This window comes from Crinia signifera, chromosome 7, assembly GCF_055691185.1.
Source record: "Crinia signifera chromosome 7, ASM5569118v1, whole genome shotgun sequence".
Classification (NCBI taxonomy): domain Eukaryota; kingdom Metazoa; phylum Chordata; class Amphibia; order Anura; family Myobatrachidae; genus Crinia; species Crinia signifera.
In genome coordinates this window covers 50899820-50913209 of record NC_139223.1, presented here as the reverse complement: position 1 = coordinate 50913209, position 13390 = coordinate 50899820, and the positions used below count along the sequence as shown (strand labels likewise).

At 45.4% G+C, this 13390-nt stretch overlaps 1 protein-coding gene across 2 annotated transcripts in view; it reads right to left on the bottom strand.

The window, feature by feature from the left end:
* MAD1L1 (mitotic arrest deficient 1 like 1) overlaps positions 1-13390 on the bottom strand; it is a 618640-nt gene that overhangs the window by 467666 nt on the left and 137584 nt on the right. For both annotated transcript variants that reach the window (XM_083153057.1, XM_083153060.1), the window contains exon 11: positions 6388-6532. In XM_083153057.1, coding sequence (XP_083009183.1) covers positions 6388-6532 — 145 coding nt within the window. The remainder of the gene's footprint in view (positions 1-6387; positions 6533-13390) is intronic.

The window sequence follows — 13390 nt, the reverse complement described above, 5'->3', positions numbered from 1 at the left end:
TGGACTACACACAGTGCTGCAAGAAAGGCGGTACGGGGTGGTACGGCGTACCACTAAAACGTAGGGTGCCGGTACCCCGTACCGCCATAAGAAATTACCCCCTATCAACATTGTGCGCATGCGCGCATATGTAAGTGGCGGGGGGCGTGGCCTGTACAGGTCCACTGCCCCCCGCCACAGCAGATTTCCTATGGAGGGGAGGGGCGGGGAGCGCACCTCGCATCTCTCCTTCCTCTCCCTCAGCAGCAGCAGCGGCGCGGAGTTGGCGGCGCGGAGATGGCGGCGGGGGGAAGCAGCGGCTGGAGCGGGAGAGAGTGAGAACAGGCTGCAGCAACCAACGGTGAGTTGTGCTGTTCTGCAGCTGGCACTGTGGGGGAAACTGTGGGGGCATATCTGGCACTGGGGGCATATGTGTGGCACTGTGGTGGGCATATCTGGCACTGTGGGGGGCATACCTAGCACTGTGGGGGCATATCTGGCACTGGGGGCATATCTGGCACTGTGGGGGCATATATGGATCTGGCTGGCACTGTGAGGGCATATGGCTGGCACTGGGGGCATATGTGTGGCACTGTGTGGGCATATCTGACACTGGGGGCATATCTGGCACTGTGGGGGCATATTTGGCACTGTGGGGGGCATTTCTGGCACTGTGGGCATATGTGTGGCACTGTGGGCATATGTGTGGCACTGTGGGGGCATACCTAGCACCGTGGGGGCATATCTGGCACTGTGGGGGCATATATGGTTCTGTCTGGCACTGTGGGGGCATATGGCTGGCACTGGGGGCATATGTGTGGGCATATCTGACACTGGGGTCATATCTGGCACTGTGGGGGCATATATGGTTCTGTCTGGCACTGTGGGGGCATATGGCTGGCACTGGGGGCATATGTGTGGGCATATCTGACACTGGGGTCATATCTGGCACTGTGGGGGCATATATGGTTCTGTCTGGCACTGTGGGGGCATATGGCTGGCACTGGGGGCATATGTGTGGGCATATCTGACACTGGGGGCATATCTGGCACTGTGGTGGGCATATCTGGCATTGTGAGGGCATACCTAGCACCGTGGGGGCATATCTGGCACTGTGGGGGCATATATGGTTCTGTCTGGCACTGTGGGGGCATATGGCTGGCACTGGGGGCATATGTGTGGGCATATCTGACACTGGGGTCATATCTGGCACTGTGGGGGCATATATGGTTCTGTCTGGCACTGTGGGGGCATATGGCTGGCACTGGGGGCATATGTGTGGGCATATCTGACACTGGGGGCATATCTGGCACTGTGGTGGGCATATCTGGCATTGTGGGGGCATACCTAGCACTGTGGGGGCATATCTGTTGCACTGTGGGACATATGATATCTGGCACGGGGCATATGTGTGGCACTGTGGGGGCATATGATATATGGCACTGGGGGCATATGTGTTGCACTGTGGGGCATATGACATCTGGCACTGTGTGGGCATATGTGTGGCACTGTGGGGGCATATCTGGCACTGTGGGGGTATATTAGTAATGAGCATCAGTTGTGCGGTGCAATGAGCATTATGGTGTGGGGCATAATGTGTAACGGGCATTATGGCTTGGGTCATATGTATGGGTGTGTGACGCATAACAGGCATTACTGTGTAAATTTTGGCCATGTGCCTTCGGCGTGCAATATTCTAGCCACTCCCCCTAGTGTCATGACCACACCCCTGACCACGCCCATGACTACGCCCATTTTTCGACGCGCGCCTACGGCGCGCAGCACAGTACCACTAAGTCATTTTTCCTACTTGCACCACTGACTACACATACTATATTAAAGAAGCACTCAACCAACTGTCAGACTCTGCTTGTTACTTACCTCTTGACCGCGACCCTACCTGGGGATTCAAAAAAGAAATTGACGGCATCATCCAACTGGGCATGGCCAATCTCTACATCAGTAAGGAAACTGCCGACTTTCTAACCCAAACACACCCGGTGATTCCCATTCTCTACACCCTCCCCAAGGTGCACAAATCCTTGGTGGAACCCCCTGGCCAGCCCATCATCTCAGCCAGGGGTTTTCTGTGCCAGCCCCTCTCACAGCTAGTGGATTTTCATTTACAGCCCATGGTACAACACACAGAGTTTCATTCAAGACACTTCAGACTTTTTACGCAAACTGAATGACGTCAGGGACCTACCATCAAATACTCTGTTGGTAACATTGGACGTCTCTAGTCTTTATACCAGCATCCCACATGAGTTAGGGATACAAGCCAGCAAAGATATTATCATCAACAGTGGGCACTATGGTGGACCACCAGTTGAATACATCACCCTGCTGATGGGAGTCATCTTGAACAAAAACTACTTTTTATTTCAAAATAGGTTCTACCTGCAGCGTCAAGGGACGGCGATGGGGTCTAACATGGCCCCATCCTACGCCAACCTTTTCATCCCAACCTTTGAGAAACAACACATCAGCGGGAACCAGCGTTTCAACAAACACATCAAGATGTACGTAAGGTACATCGATGACCTGTTTTTCCTATGGACGGGAGGTGAAGTAGAATTACTACTGTTCATCGATTATCTAAACACAATCCCAGGCACTATACGATTTACAAGCAATTTCAGTCACCAAACAATCAGCTATCTGGACGTTATGATCACCCTCAACAACTGCAATCTGTCCACAAAAATCTTTTCCAGAACGACTGATAAAAATTCCTTGCTCCACGCAGACAGCTTTCATCCACAGGCTTTGAAAAAAGGCCTACCCTACTCACAACTGCTAAGAGTTTGTAGAGTGAATTCGGACCCAGAGACCCTCCCAGAGGCATTGACACAGGTGTGTGGTCGCTTTCTTGAAAGGGGATATAACAAACATGATGTTGATGAAGCAATGTCCAGGGTGTCCTGACTCAACAGGGAAGATTTACTCAAGAGCAAACCTGTCAGCTCCAACAAGACGGACAGACTTAATTTTTGCAGCACGTTCACGGTGGCATCTAAGTTCGTAAAAAAATCCATACTTGAGCACTGGCATTTACTGGCTAGTGATCCTATACTGCAACCAACACTGCACACCCCACCTAGGTTTGCCTACAGAAGGGGTCCAAACCTTAAAGACATGTTGGTGGTAACTGACCCTTCTTGCAACATAATAAAGCCAACCAGCTGGCTTACCCGCAAGAACGGGGTATACAGATGTTCAGGATGCACCAGTTGCCAATTCCTCATAACAGGAGACACATTCATCAACCCAGCCAATGAAGACAAGTTCTCCGTCAGACACAAACTGGATTGCAACAGCAGATTTGTGATTTACGCCCTCCTATGCCCTTGCCAAATGATCTATGTGGGCAAGACAATCAGAACTGCCAAGGAACGATTGAGCCAACACAGGTCGTCAATCAAAAAAAGTCTGCTACCTACAACTGATAACCTGGACCTCAAAAACTTACCTGTTGCTCGACACTTCCTAGAGAAAAGACACACCATTGGTCAACTAAGATGTTACCTCATTGACCACATACCCCCCCTACGGAGAGGGGGTGATCGAGAAAATATCCTGCTCCAGAGAGAACTCAGATGGATCTACCGTTTAAACTCCTTGGCCCCACTTGGTTTGAACAAAGACTTTAAAATGGGATGCTTTATTTAAGCCACGAATGGTACCCGAGTGTACCCCTTGGTCCCCCACCATGGTTCTTCTCCTCTCTTTTTCCTTAGCACATGTACATACATACGCCCAGCCCCTTATTTAAGCCACAGGATGGGCTCAACACACTGCTCTCCATCTAGCAGACACAAACAGGCACCGGATTAGTAGTTACAATGAAAGTAGGCGGCATGAGCGATTGCTTGGCTCAGTGTCACACTCCACTTTCATTGTTCTTAATGGCATCCAAACGCAATTTTCTTATCACAACATTTCTGCTTTCTTAAGGCTAAGTGAACTGACCATTATTTATACGGGTCGCACTAATAATGATATCATCTGGACTACATGTCGACACATTTATGTGTCACCCTGCCATTGCTACTTACTTCGATTATCTGTCTGCCGATGCCGCCGGTCTATTGCACGGCCACATAACAAGACACTATCCTTGACTTTGAGACTCTTGTCACCATCCTTAGTTGACACAGTAAGGTGTCGCCTGCTGTCCATCTCGCTGAATGCGAGAGGAGATTGACAATACTATTATGCTCATAGATATACTGCCGCCGTGCAGCATGTCTATATTAAGTGTCTTGCATCTACTGCCGCCGTGCAATTTCTCTACACCAAGTGCTTTTCTTTGTCTGCCTGTATATGTGATTTGTTTTCTCATTCCTATGCCGCCGTGCATCAGCAGTTTAACACGGGGCTTTCACCTGCTCTCGGTGCCAGTGCGCACCGTTTACGCATCTAACATCCACCGGGTGTTTCTTTTGTTAGTTACCTCAATATTGCTGCGGGTCCCTAGATCCCCTCCCCACTAGTCCATCTTTTACTGGTGCCTGTTGTCCCTCATTTCCCCACGATGTCTCATTATTAGTACACCGTGCAGTGCATGTCTTGAGATCTACATTTGTACACACGGGCTATCTGGTTTCAATGACACACGTCACAGGGATTCCCCCATAACGCGCACAGCACACCCTCCAAACAGCGTCATCTGACAAGCGCTGTATGCTCTGTAGCGAGGTGCTGATTGACAGCTCCTCGTTTGAATTGAGCTGGGCGGGTTTGGCGCCCTATATTCATGCTATTTAAACGTGCTTAGTGTAACATTGATGCACCCCTGATGAAAACTGAAGAGGCATCCAGTTGAAACGGCTGTGTGGTCAGCCTGCTTGTACATCATGCTGTAACTGCTAATACAATCTTCTTTATTTCAAACTGTGAGTGCTGGTCCATTTCTTTCCTTCTAGGAGGCTGGGTAAGTGCTATATATAGATAGATAGATAGATCTAGAGAGAGCGACCTATATGTGTGTTTTTGTGTGTGTGCGCGCACAAGTCACAAATTGTGTATTCGTACACGATATCCCTCTAGTGGCCACCGAGAGGTATGCCGGGCCCCGGCAAAATACCAGTTTCTCACAAAATGACTGGTCTGCCCCAACACAATGGTAATATTGAAATCCAATATGGGGCTGCACACACGGATCATATTACATATAACTGAATGTTATTAACTAGCATGATTCCATCAGTCCCCAACTTCCGGTGGTGAAAATGAAACAGTCTGTATGTTTGTGTTATTATAAAATTATGAAACTTCTGCATGTTTGAAAATCAGCATAAAAATGAATGTTCATAAGATTCTGCTGAACAAATCTCCATTCAATGTGTGATCTCCTGTAGATCATTCATTATCCACCATACGGTCTCTAATGGCCAGAAAGATTGACCATTATATGGGTGTGGTACAGGGGTCCGACAGTCGGGATCCCGACAGTCATTAGCCCGACGTCGGGATCCGGACTGGCCGTACCACGAGGGACCCCCACGAGGGAAAAATAGCCGGTGGCCGTCGGGAACCTAGCTGTCGGTGTTTTGACAGTCGGGATCCCGACGTCGGGTAAATGCCTGTCGGGATCCTGACTGTCGGGACCACGTCCAGCTCCCCATTATATTACAGTAGTAGAGGATGAGGATGAGGACAGGTTCAGAATAAGGAGAGGATGAGTGAAAATTCAGACTGACATAGCGGAGATTAGAGAACGCATTCAAATGATACCTATTTACTGTTACTCAATACTGCAACATACTGTATAAAAAGTACCATTATGCAAATATTATTCACGGCTAACAAGAGGTTTGCAAAAGTACCAACAATCATTTCTGAATACGAATCTGCTAATATCAGAAGAAAAAACAAACAAATACTATTAGAAAATGAGGGGAAAAAAGTAGATTATAGTATATATGCCCCATTTTTAACATGGGTACACACTAGGCCAGTGGTTCTCAAACTCAGTCCTCAGAACCCCACACAGTTCATGTTTTCCAGGTCACCCGACAGGTGCACTCATTACTGACTGACATTTTGAAAGATCCACAGGTGGAGCTAATTATTTCACTTGTGATTCTGTGAGGAGACCTGAGGAACGACTTTGGGAACCTGTGCACTAGGTGAATCCCGCGGCCGGCTTTATATTTAACTGCTGTGGGACAACAATATAGTGCATATACACTGACCAATTTTGTTCACGATATTGAACAGTGACGTCACTTGCCAACCCCGTGCGGCATTTAGCCGCTGAAGATACTGTACAGACTGAGCTGCATGTACAGAAAATATATTGTTAACGATATATCGCCCAGTGTGTGTACCTAGCTTTAGTCCGGTCCTGGTCTCATGTCGGACTTGTATACCTCATTGCCCTTGGACCGTAGTTCCCCTTACCTTACTGAGAAGCAGGACCCTCTTTTGCAGGCGCCGTACCAGCGACTCCTGCTGTTCCCTTTTCTTTTTCTCATCAAGGAAACAATTGTGCATTTTCAGAAGCTCATCTTGCAACTTCTGCCGGGCACTTTCCACCAAGCGTGCACTGGAAAGAAAGCAAAATATTGCGGTCATTATTTCTTACAAAAGCAAGGCTGCAAAGGAAACGACAATAAAAACGACATACATAAAGAACAGAACTGCAATAACAGCAGTAATGACAAAATTGCATTTACAAAACATTGCGAAGCTCCGAAATTCAAGATGTTCTCTAATGCAACTACCCAAAAAGTTTTTTAAACAAATGTATCAATTTGTTTACGGATAAAACTTTACCCGTGTTATAATTGTGCATTTAGTATTGTTGACACATTTTATTATCCAATTATATCTGTAACACTATAGAAAGTTAAGACAACTGTAGTTTTGTACATGCAATGTTTGATGATTTATGCACCAAAAGGAAATAATGGTCAGGTATAAAAAGGACCAGAGTTTAAATAATGACATAATTACACACTCATCAAGCCCAAAATTACTGCAGAGTGAAATGACAATTATTTCCCAATTTTATAAATGTTTGTTATTTTCGGTTTCAACCGCTGGGCGAGACCGAATAGGATTTTCAAAGCTCTCGATTAAGTATTATTGTAAAAATGAGCCGTCACTTAGCAAACAGATGGCTTATGGCAATGCAATGCCTAAAATGAATGCTGCAAAACGGCCCAATTTTGCAACGTTCGCTTACATTATCAGTTGTTACCCACTATTACAGCCAGCAGGGTTTTAGATTTCGCACGTCTGCTTGCTATTTGCGGTTTAGGCTTGTATTGAATCCTGTTGTCACCTGCTGCCTACTTTACATCTTCAAATCACATTGTCAATCAATTACAAGTCTGCCATTAGTCATGTAAATGTGTAGAGCAGAGGTTCCTAAACGTGGTCCAGCAAGCACCCAGCGGTCCAGGTTTTCAGTACATCCATGCTTGGCCGCAAATGACTTATATAGTACTTTTGTCAGTTCTGTTTCACCATTTGTGCTGAGCCATGGATATACTTACAACCTGGACTGAACCTCTGGTGCAGATTATTGGACAATGGACCAAAAGATACGAGCAGCTAAGGTGCTGGGAAAGGCCCTTCCACACTGATAAATTACAATGATGTGATAGAGTATGTGCAGCATTTGTACATCTGTATGCATGTAAAAATAATAGTATCCAAAGCTTTATTTCACGCCATGTTTGGTTGTACTTAATCTGCTACTTTGTGTGAACCAGTTTCTGTGCTGTAAACATTGCAGCCCTACAGCTTCACCACACTGAGTGGGCGGCTCTACAGCTTCACCACACTGAGTGGGCGGCACTACAGCTTCACCACACTGTGAATGGGCAGCCCTACAGCTTTACCACACTGAGAGGCTTTTCAATGCTTCTGAGATGCGTGCAAGATAAAAATGTAAAGAAAAAAACGTTCCGCTATTCCTCTTTCAGTTACTCCAGCTGTTTGCACAGTTTTGGAGGTATATTTACTAAAGATCGATTTTGGATGAAGTGGTTTGAGTGGAACGTGATGGCATTTTATACCTATTAAGCCCCTGAAATGTACTGACCCTCCCTTAACTAGTTAAACATTATGAAAGTCTTCCAATTATGATTTTAAAAATCATATATGCATGGAACACACACCACAAAAGGCAAATTATTCTGTGTTTGTGAAGCTCGATGATGTGAAGGTACAATAACCACAGCACTCATATTACATAAAAACTTATAATGCAACATACTGTGCCACCCTGGTAAATTGCCACTGTAATTTGGCAAGTCACCTTCATTAAAAGCACCACAGGAGCCGTTATTGCAGTTGTCAGTATCCGGGTTTACGGTAAAACTTTTTTGTTAGGAGACTCCACCCCCAAACATGCTTTTGCCAAACAATCAAACTATGGAGAACGCCAATCCGGAAGCCATGCTGCATTTGCTTGCCTTGACCTTTGCACCCTCATTCATAAAAACACAGTTATTGCATAAGTGTCTAATTGAAACACAGACTGGGGTACTTGTGTACAATCACGGCTCCCACGATGTCCATCGCATGCGATTTTTAACAGAATAGCATCCAAATGCATTGAAATTTGTATCAAACATGTTCAATGGCCCCCAAATGTCATTTTCAGGCTGTACCACCCCCACTATCAACGCAAATCCGAAGCGTGGCGAGCACAGCGAGCCCGCGAGGGGCTGCGGTACGCGTCCTATGACATTTTCATACCCCCACTATCCACGTCAGCGTGGAGTTGAGAATAGAAAGTGTGGCAAGCGCAGCGAGCCACCGAGCCCGAAGCGTGGCGAGCCCCGCGAGGGGAAACTGATACCTTCACAGGTATACGCGTCCCCTCGCGGGCTTCACAGGTGTCCGCGGGGCTCACTGCTCTCGCCACACTTTCTATTCTCATCTCCACGCAGACGTGGATAGTGGGGGTATGAAAAGGTCGTAGGACGCGTACCGCTGCGCTCGCCACACTTCGGGTTCGCGTTGATAGTGGGGGTGGTACAGCCTGAAAAATGACATTTGGGGGCCATTGAACAGGTTTGATACTAATTTCAATGCATTTGGATGCATTTCTGTTAAAAATCGCATGCGATGCGATCGCATGCGATTTAAAAAATGCTTAAAAATGCAAAAATCGCATCCCACTACATATGGCATACGATGGCATACGATGGCATGCGATGGGAGCCGTGAAAGTACACAAGTGCCCAGACTGGTATTATGGAATTACTTTATACTTTAAAGAAATGTGTTCTCCCTTCATCAGCTCATGAGGGGAGATGGCCTAAAGGGCAAGCCACAAAGACTAGAAAAATGCCATCTTCGGAATTAAACGTAATTATTGCTGTGCCCTGTCTAATTGTATATTTAAAGGACATTACTACCAGATCTTACTTTTTCCTGGGGAAGAAGTGATTAAAAAAAGAACAAAGCAAAACCAACAATGTGTTACTGTTGATAAATTGAAAAGCAATTTTAAGATACAGTTTAATTCCAAACTCTTTATAGTTCAATGTTATAATCACCAGCTGTGAAATAGAGTCTTTTCAGCTGCACATTCAGGTGGGAAGGTTCACTGTTTAGGCTTTAAATCTTGCCCAGAAAAACCGATCATTTAATTGCATAAACTCCATCTCTACTTCTGCTCCGTTTTAATTAGTTTACAAAAAAAAAAAGCATGTAAATCCCAGTGGCAGATTCCTCTCATCAGTATATACAGATAACACACTAAGGTGAGAGCTTTCTATACAGTATATTCAGCTGGCGTGTCTGTGCGGTTATGGATTAGCGGATTGATGGTGCTGAGGTTGACAACCCCATGGTCAACCACTAGAGGTCAACGGCAGTTAGAACTCTATACTTGGTCATCAGGTTTATCGAAGTATAGACGATCCAGCGTCATGGTCTATGTAAACCCGGTCATGGCGCCTAACTAGATGCTGTCGACCATGGTATTGTCGACCTCAGCCCCGTCGATCCGCCGACTGGATACCATCTGTGCATGGTAACTTCCGCAATGATCACCAAGGTGGGAGATCATAAGTGTGATGCTGTGTACACACGGGGGCGATAATCGCTGGGAATATGGTCGCAGGCGACCATATTGCCAGTGATTGGAGTGCGCATCAGCGATAAATCGCCGGGTGCGCGCTCCCGTTTTCTGCCCCATTGTAATCGCTGGTCGCAGGAGCTTGCTCCTGCGACCAGCTAATTACCTCTGCGGCTCCGCCAGCAGAGGTTCCTTTTCATCAGCGACCATCTCTGGTCTCTGATAAATAGGAGACACTGAGCAATATATTGCTAGCAATATATCTTCATGTCCAATGTGTTCTGCAGAATGCTTAAGTTCCTGATTTTCTATAAGTTGATACAAATACAAAAAAATGTCACGTGGTACTTAAAATGCTTGACTGTTCAAGATTTACCAACAAATACATTTTAGTTGTCTGATCAGTAGGGCGGTCCATTTTCTCAATATGGTTAACCCTTTGAGTGCCAATTGAATGTGTCATAATTGGTGTGAAAATTGCCAAGCAAACCTTTTTATTCATCATAATGACCTGTAATGTTTACCCCATATAGGAAAGATAGATTTTTACACAACAGTTTTTATTTGAATTTATATAACAAAAGGTGAAGCGACGCTGGCATTTTTAGCAGACATTTTTCACATTTCTCAGAGACCTCCATGGAACCCATCCTAAGAATCATCAATAAGAGGAGAAAAACATGACCACCAGTTCTCCTGGGAATGGGTTAAGGTGGAAAATAATGTAAACGCTGTATAAAAGCACAGCCTATTATCCAGGCTAAGGGCCCCCCATTTATCAACAACACAAAACCCCATTAGCACTCACTAAAGGGGTATGGTTTACCTTTCAGTATTCAGACAACACTGTACACTAAGTTTATGGCTCTTCGCCCTTGTACTGCTCTGGCCAGTAATTATGCTGGGTCCTCGCCGTGTGAATTGGTCATGCATATGTGGAGACTAGAGGCCGATCATGTGCATGCAGCAGGAGAGCAGAGGATGCTGTGGAAGGAGGAGACAGCGCTGGACCTCACAGGAGAGATTTCTGAATACCAGATGCATATTCATTTGTATCACAGTGATACTAATCATAAAATAACAAACTCCTACTTTTCTGGACAGCTCAAGGGTACCGATAAATGTATAGCGTAACATGGAACTTTATATAACATATCTCCCAACAATGCCAGGTTAAGCAAAGTCTGGTCCTTAGGGAACAGAAGCTTACTGTATCCCAGAAGCTTTTGTCTGCCATTAAATGTTAGGAGACGTCTTATACCCAGCTCCAACCTGGGTGCGACCCGGCTTGTGAGTGCATTCACACTAGAGTCCCCACCCAGCATAATGCTGAACGGGTGACGTCATCGAGAGGTGGGTTGGGGAGGCGCTGGGAGATGAAAGCATCTCCCAGTGCCAACTTTTGCGTTGTAGTGAACGGGACCCGGGTCTCATCGACCCAGGTTAACCGTTTACACTACACAGTGACCCAGGTTGAACCAGTGTTGCCGGGTCTTACGACTTGGGTTATTTTTTAGTGCAAAAACCGGTATATTTAGGCTAGTGGGATCTACACTACAAATATCTATGGTACTTCTTGGGTCTCGGCTTCCTTCTATTTTTTTTTTTTTTTTCAGTTTTATTTACTTACACTCAATAACAGCTACTGAATCTTATATTAGGTCATTGAGTGTCTCACCAGTTTGTCTTCTAGCCTTCAACAAGTTTATTTTGCCATCTGACTGTTTTCTACATCTCATATTTGCCTTAATGACCGCCAGCTAATTATAGCCAAAAAAACAGCAAAGAGCTTGCGAGCCGTACCCTGCTCTGCAGTTTACCTTTAGCGCAGAACTAATCCTGCTGGTTTGTTCCCTGAGCACAGTGACATTTTCAAACCTTTTAAACTTCACAACAAATAATCTTCATACGTAAATGTTATGCTCCATTTCCCAGACCATCAGTTGATTTGTTAAAACTGCATGGACTCTGCAGCCATGTTCTGTCATCAAAAAAAACAAAAACTCTTCGTTCCATGCTAAAAAAGGATTACAGAAAAAAAAAAACTAAATGCAGTTTACTTCTGCAAAAATGTCAATTTTCAGATTTAGATGAAACACAAAATAACAGAAGTACAGATTTTGGATCAGCTTTCTGAAATAATTATAATTAAGTGCAAATCTATTTAACGTTCCTAAAAATTTTACATACGTCAGTACAGAGGAGTCCTCGACAAATGCCCTTCTTGGTGAGCTTTGCTACTTACCTTTTACAAGTGTCTTTTCACACCACTAAAAAACTACAATACGAGCACCTGCTGTTCACGGTGGTTTGCAGTACTTGTTCTACATCTGTGTGTGACTAATGAAAGGTGGCCATAAACTACTGTGAGAAGTCACAGCACTGTGTGGCCGTCCGATCCCCCCTGGAAGAGATGGAAAGCGGTCCTTCTGTATGTGATATATCGCACGCGACCCCATTCTTCGCCGCCCTGAGGTCCGATCTGATGCACACAGGACTGCACGGCAGATCAAATGTCTAACAAACACGTTTTAGGCCAACTTCACCCGATTTCCCGTCCCGATCCGTCGGAATCTGGTGAAATCGCGTAAGTGTATCCCAAATCTGGCTTGAATGGGATTCGATAGTAAACAGATAAAAAGATAAAGAGTCGCTGTGAGCGACCCTGGCATTTTTAACAGATATTTTGAGGATCTCACAGCAACATTGGCACGCAAAAGATTATTAAAAAGATTTGCTTGCCAATTTTCACACCTATTTTGACAAATCCCCTTGTACTCAAAGGGTTAAACCCTCTGAAACAATGTAAGTGGGTAATAAACCAGCTACGAAAAGACTAGGACAAAGTATTTGAGCAAAACGTTTGCATTGGAGCATCCCAGCTACCTCTTCTACGGTATGGCCCGCTGGGTATACAGACAGAAATGTATGTCTGGCACACTGTACACAACCGTCTTTATTTGAATCTCGATTGTATCTATACAGAGAATACACAGCTATTTAGGGGGAGCATCCTGAATGGTTACATTAATGCTTTACACGATGATACACCACGTTTCCCAGCATTCTCCGAAGAGAGAGAGAGGGGGGGGGGTGTTGTACGGTGGAGAGATGTTGGAAACTCAAACATTAAACAATTTCCCACTGGCGCTTTGGCCTTAATCTCAGTGATAGCTGTCATTTATCAGGCTCCAATGAAGACTATTTTTCCAGTAAGCATCAACTGGGAACAGCCGGAGGCAAAATAATAGGGCTGCGCCATTGATTAGATATTGTGCGAACAAAGACGCTTGCCATGCATAATCCGTGTATATGCAACATTTCTTTACTAGCCATCAGGGGAACGCACATCCATCCCAGTAA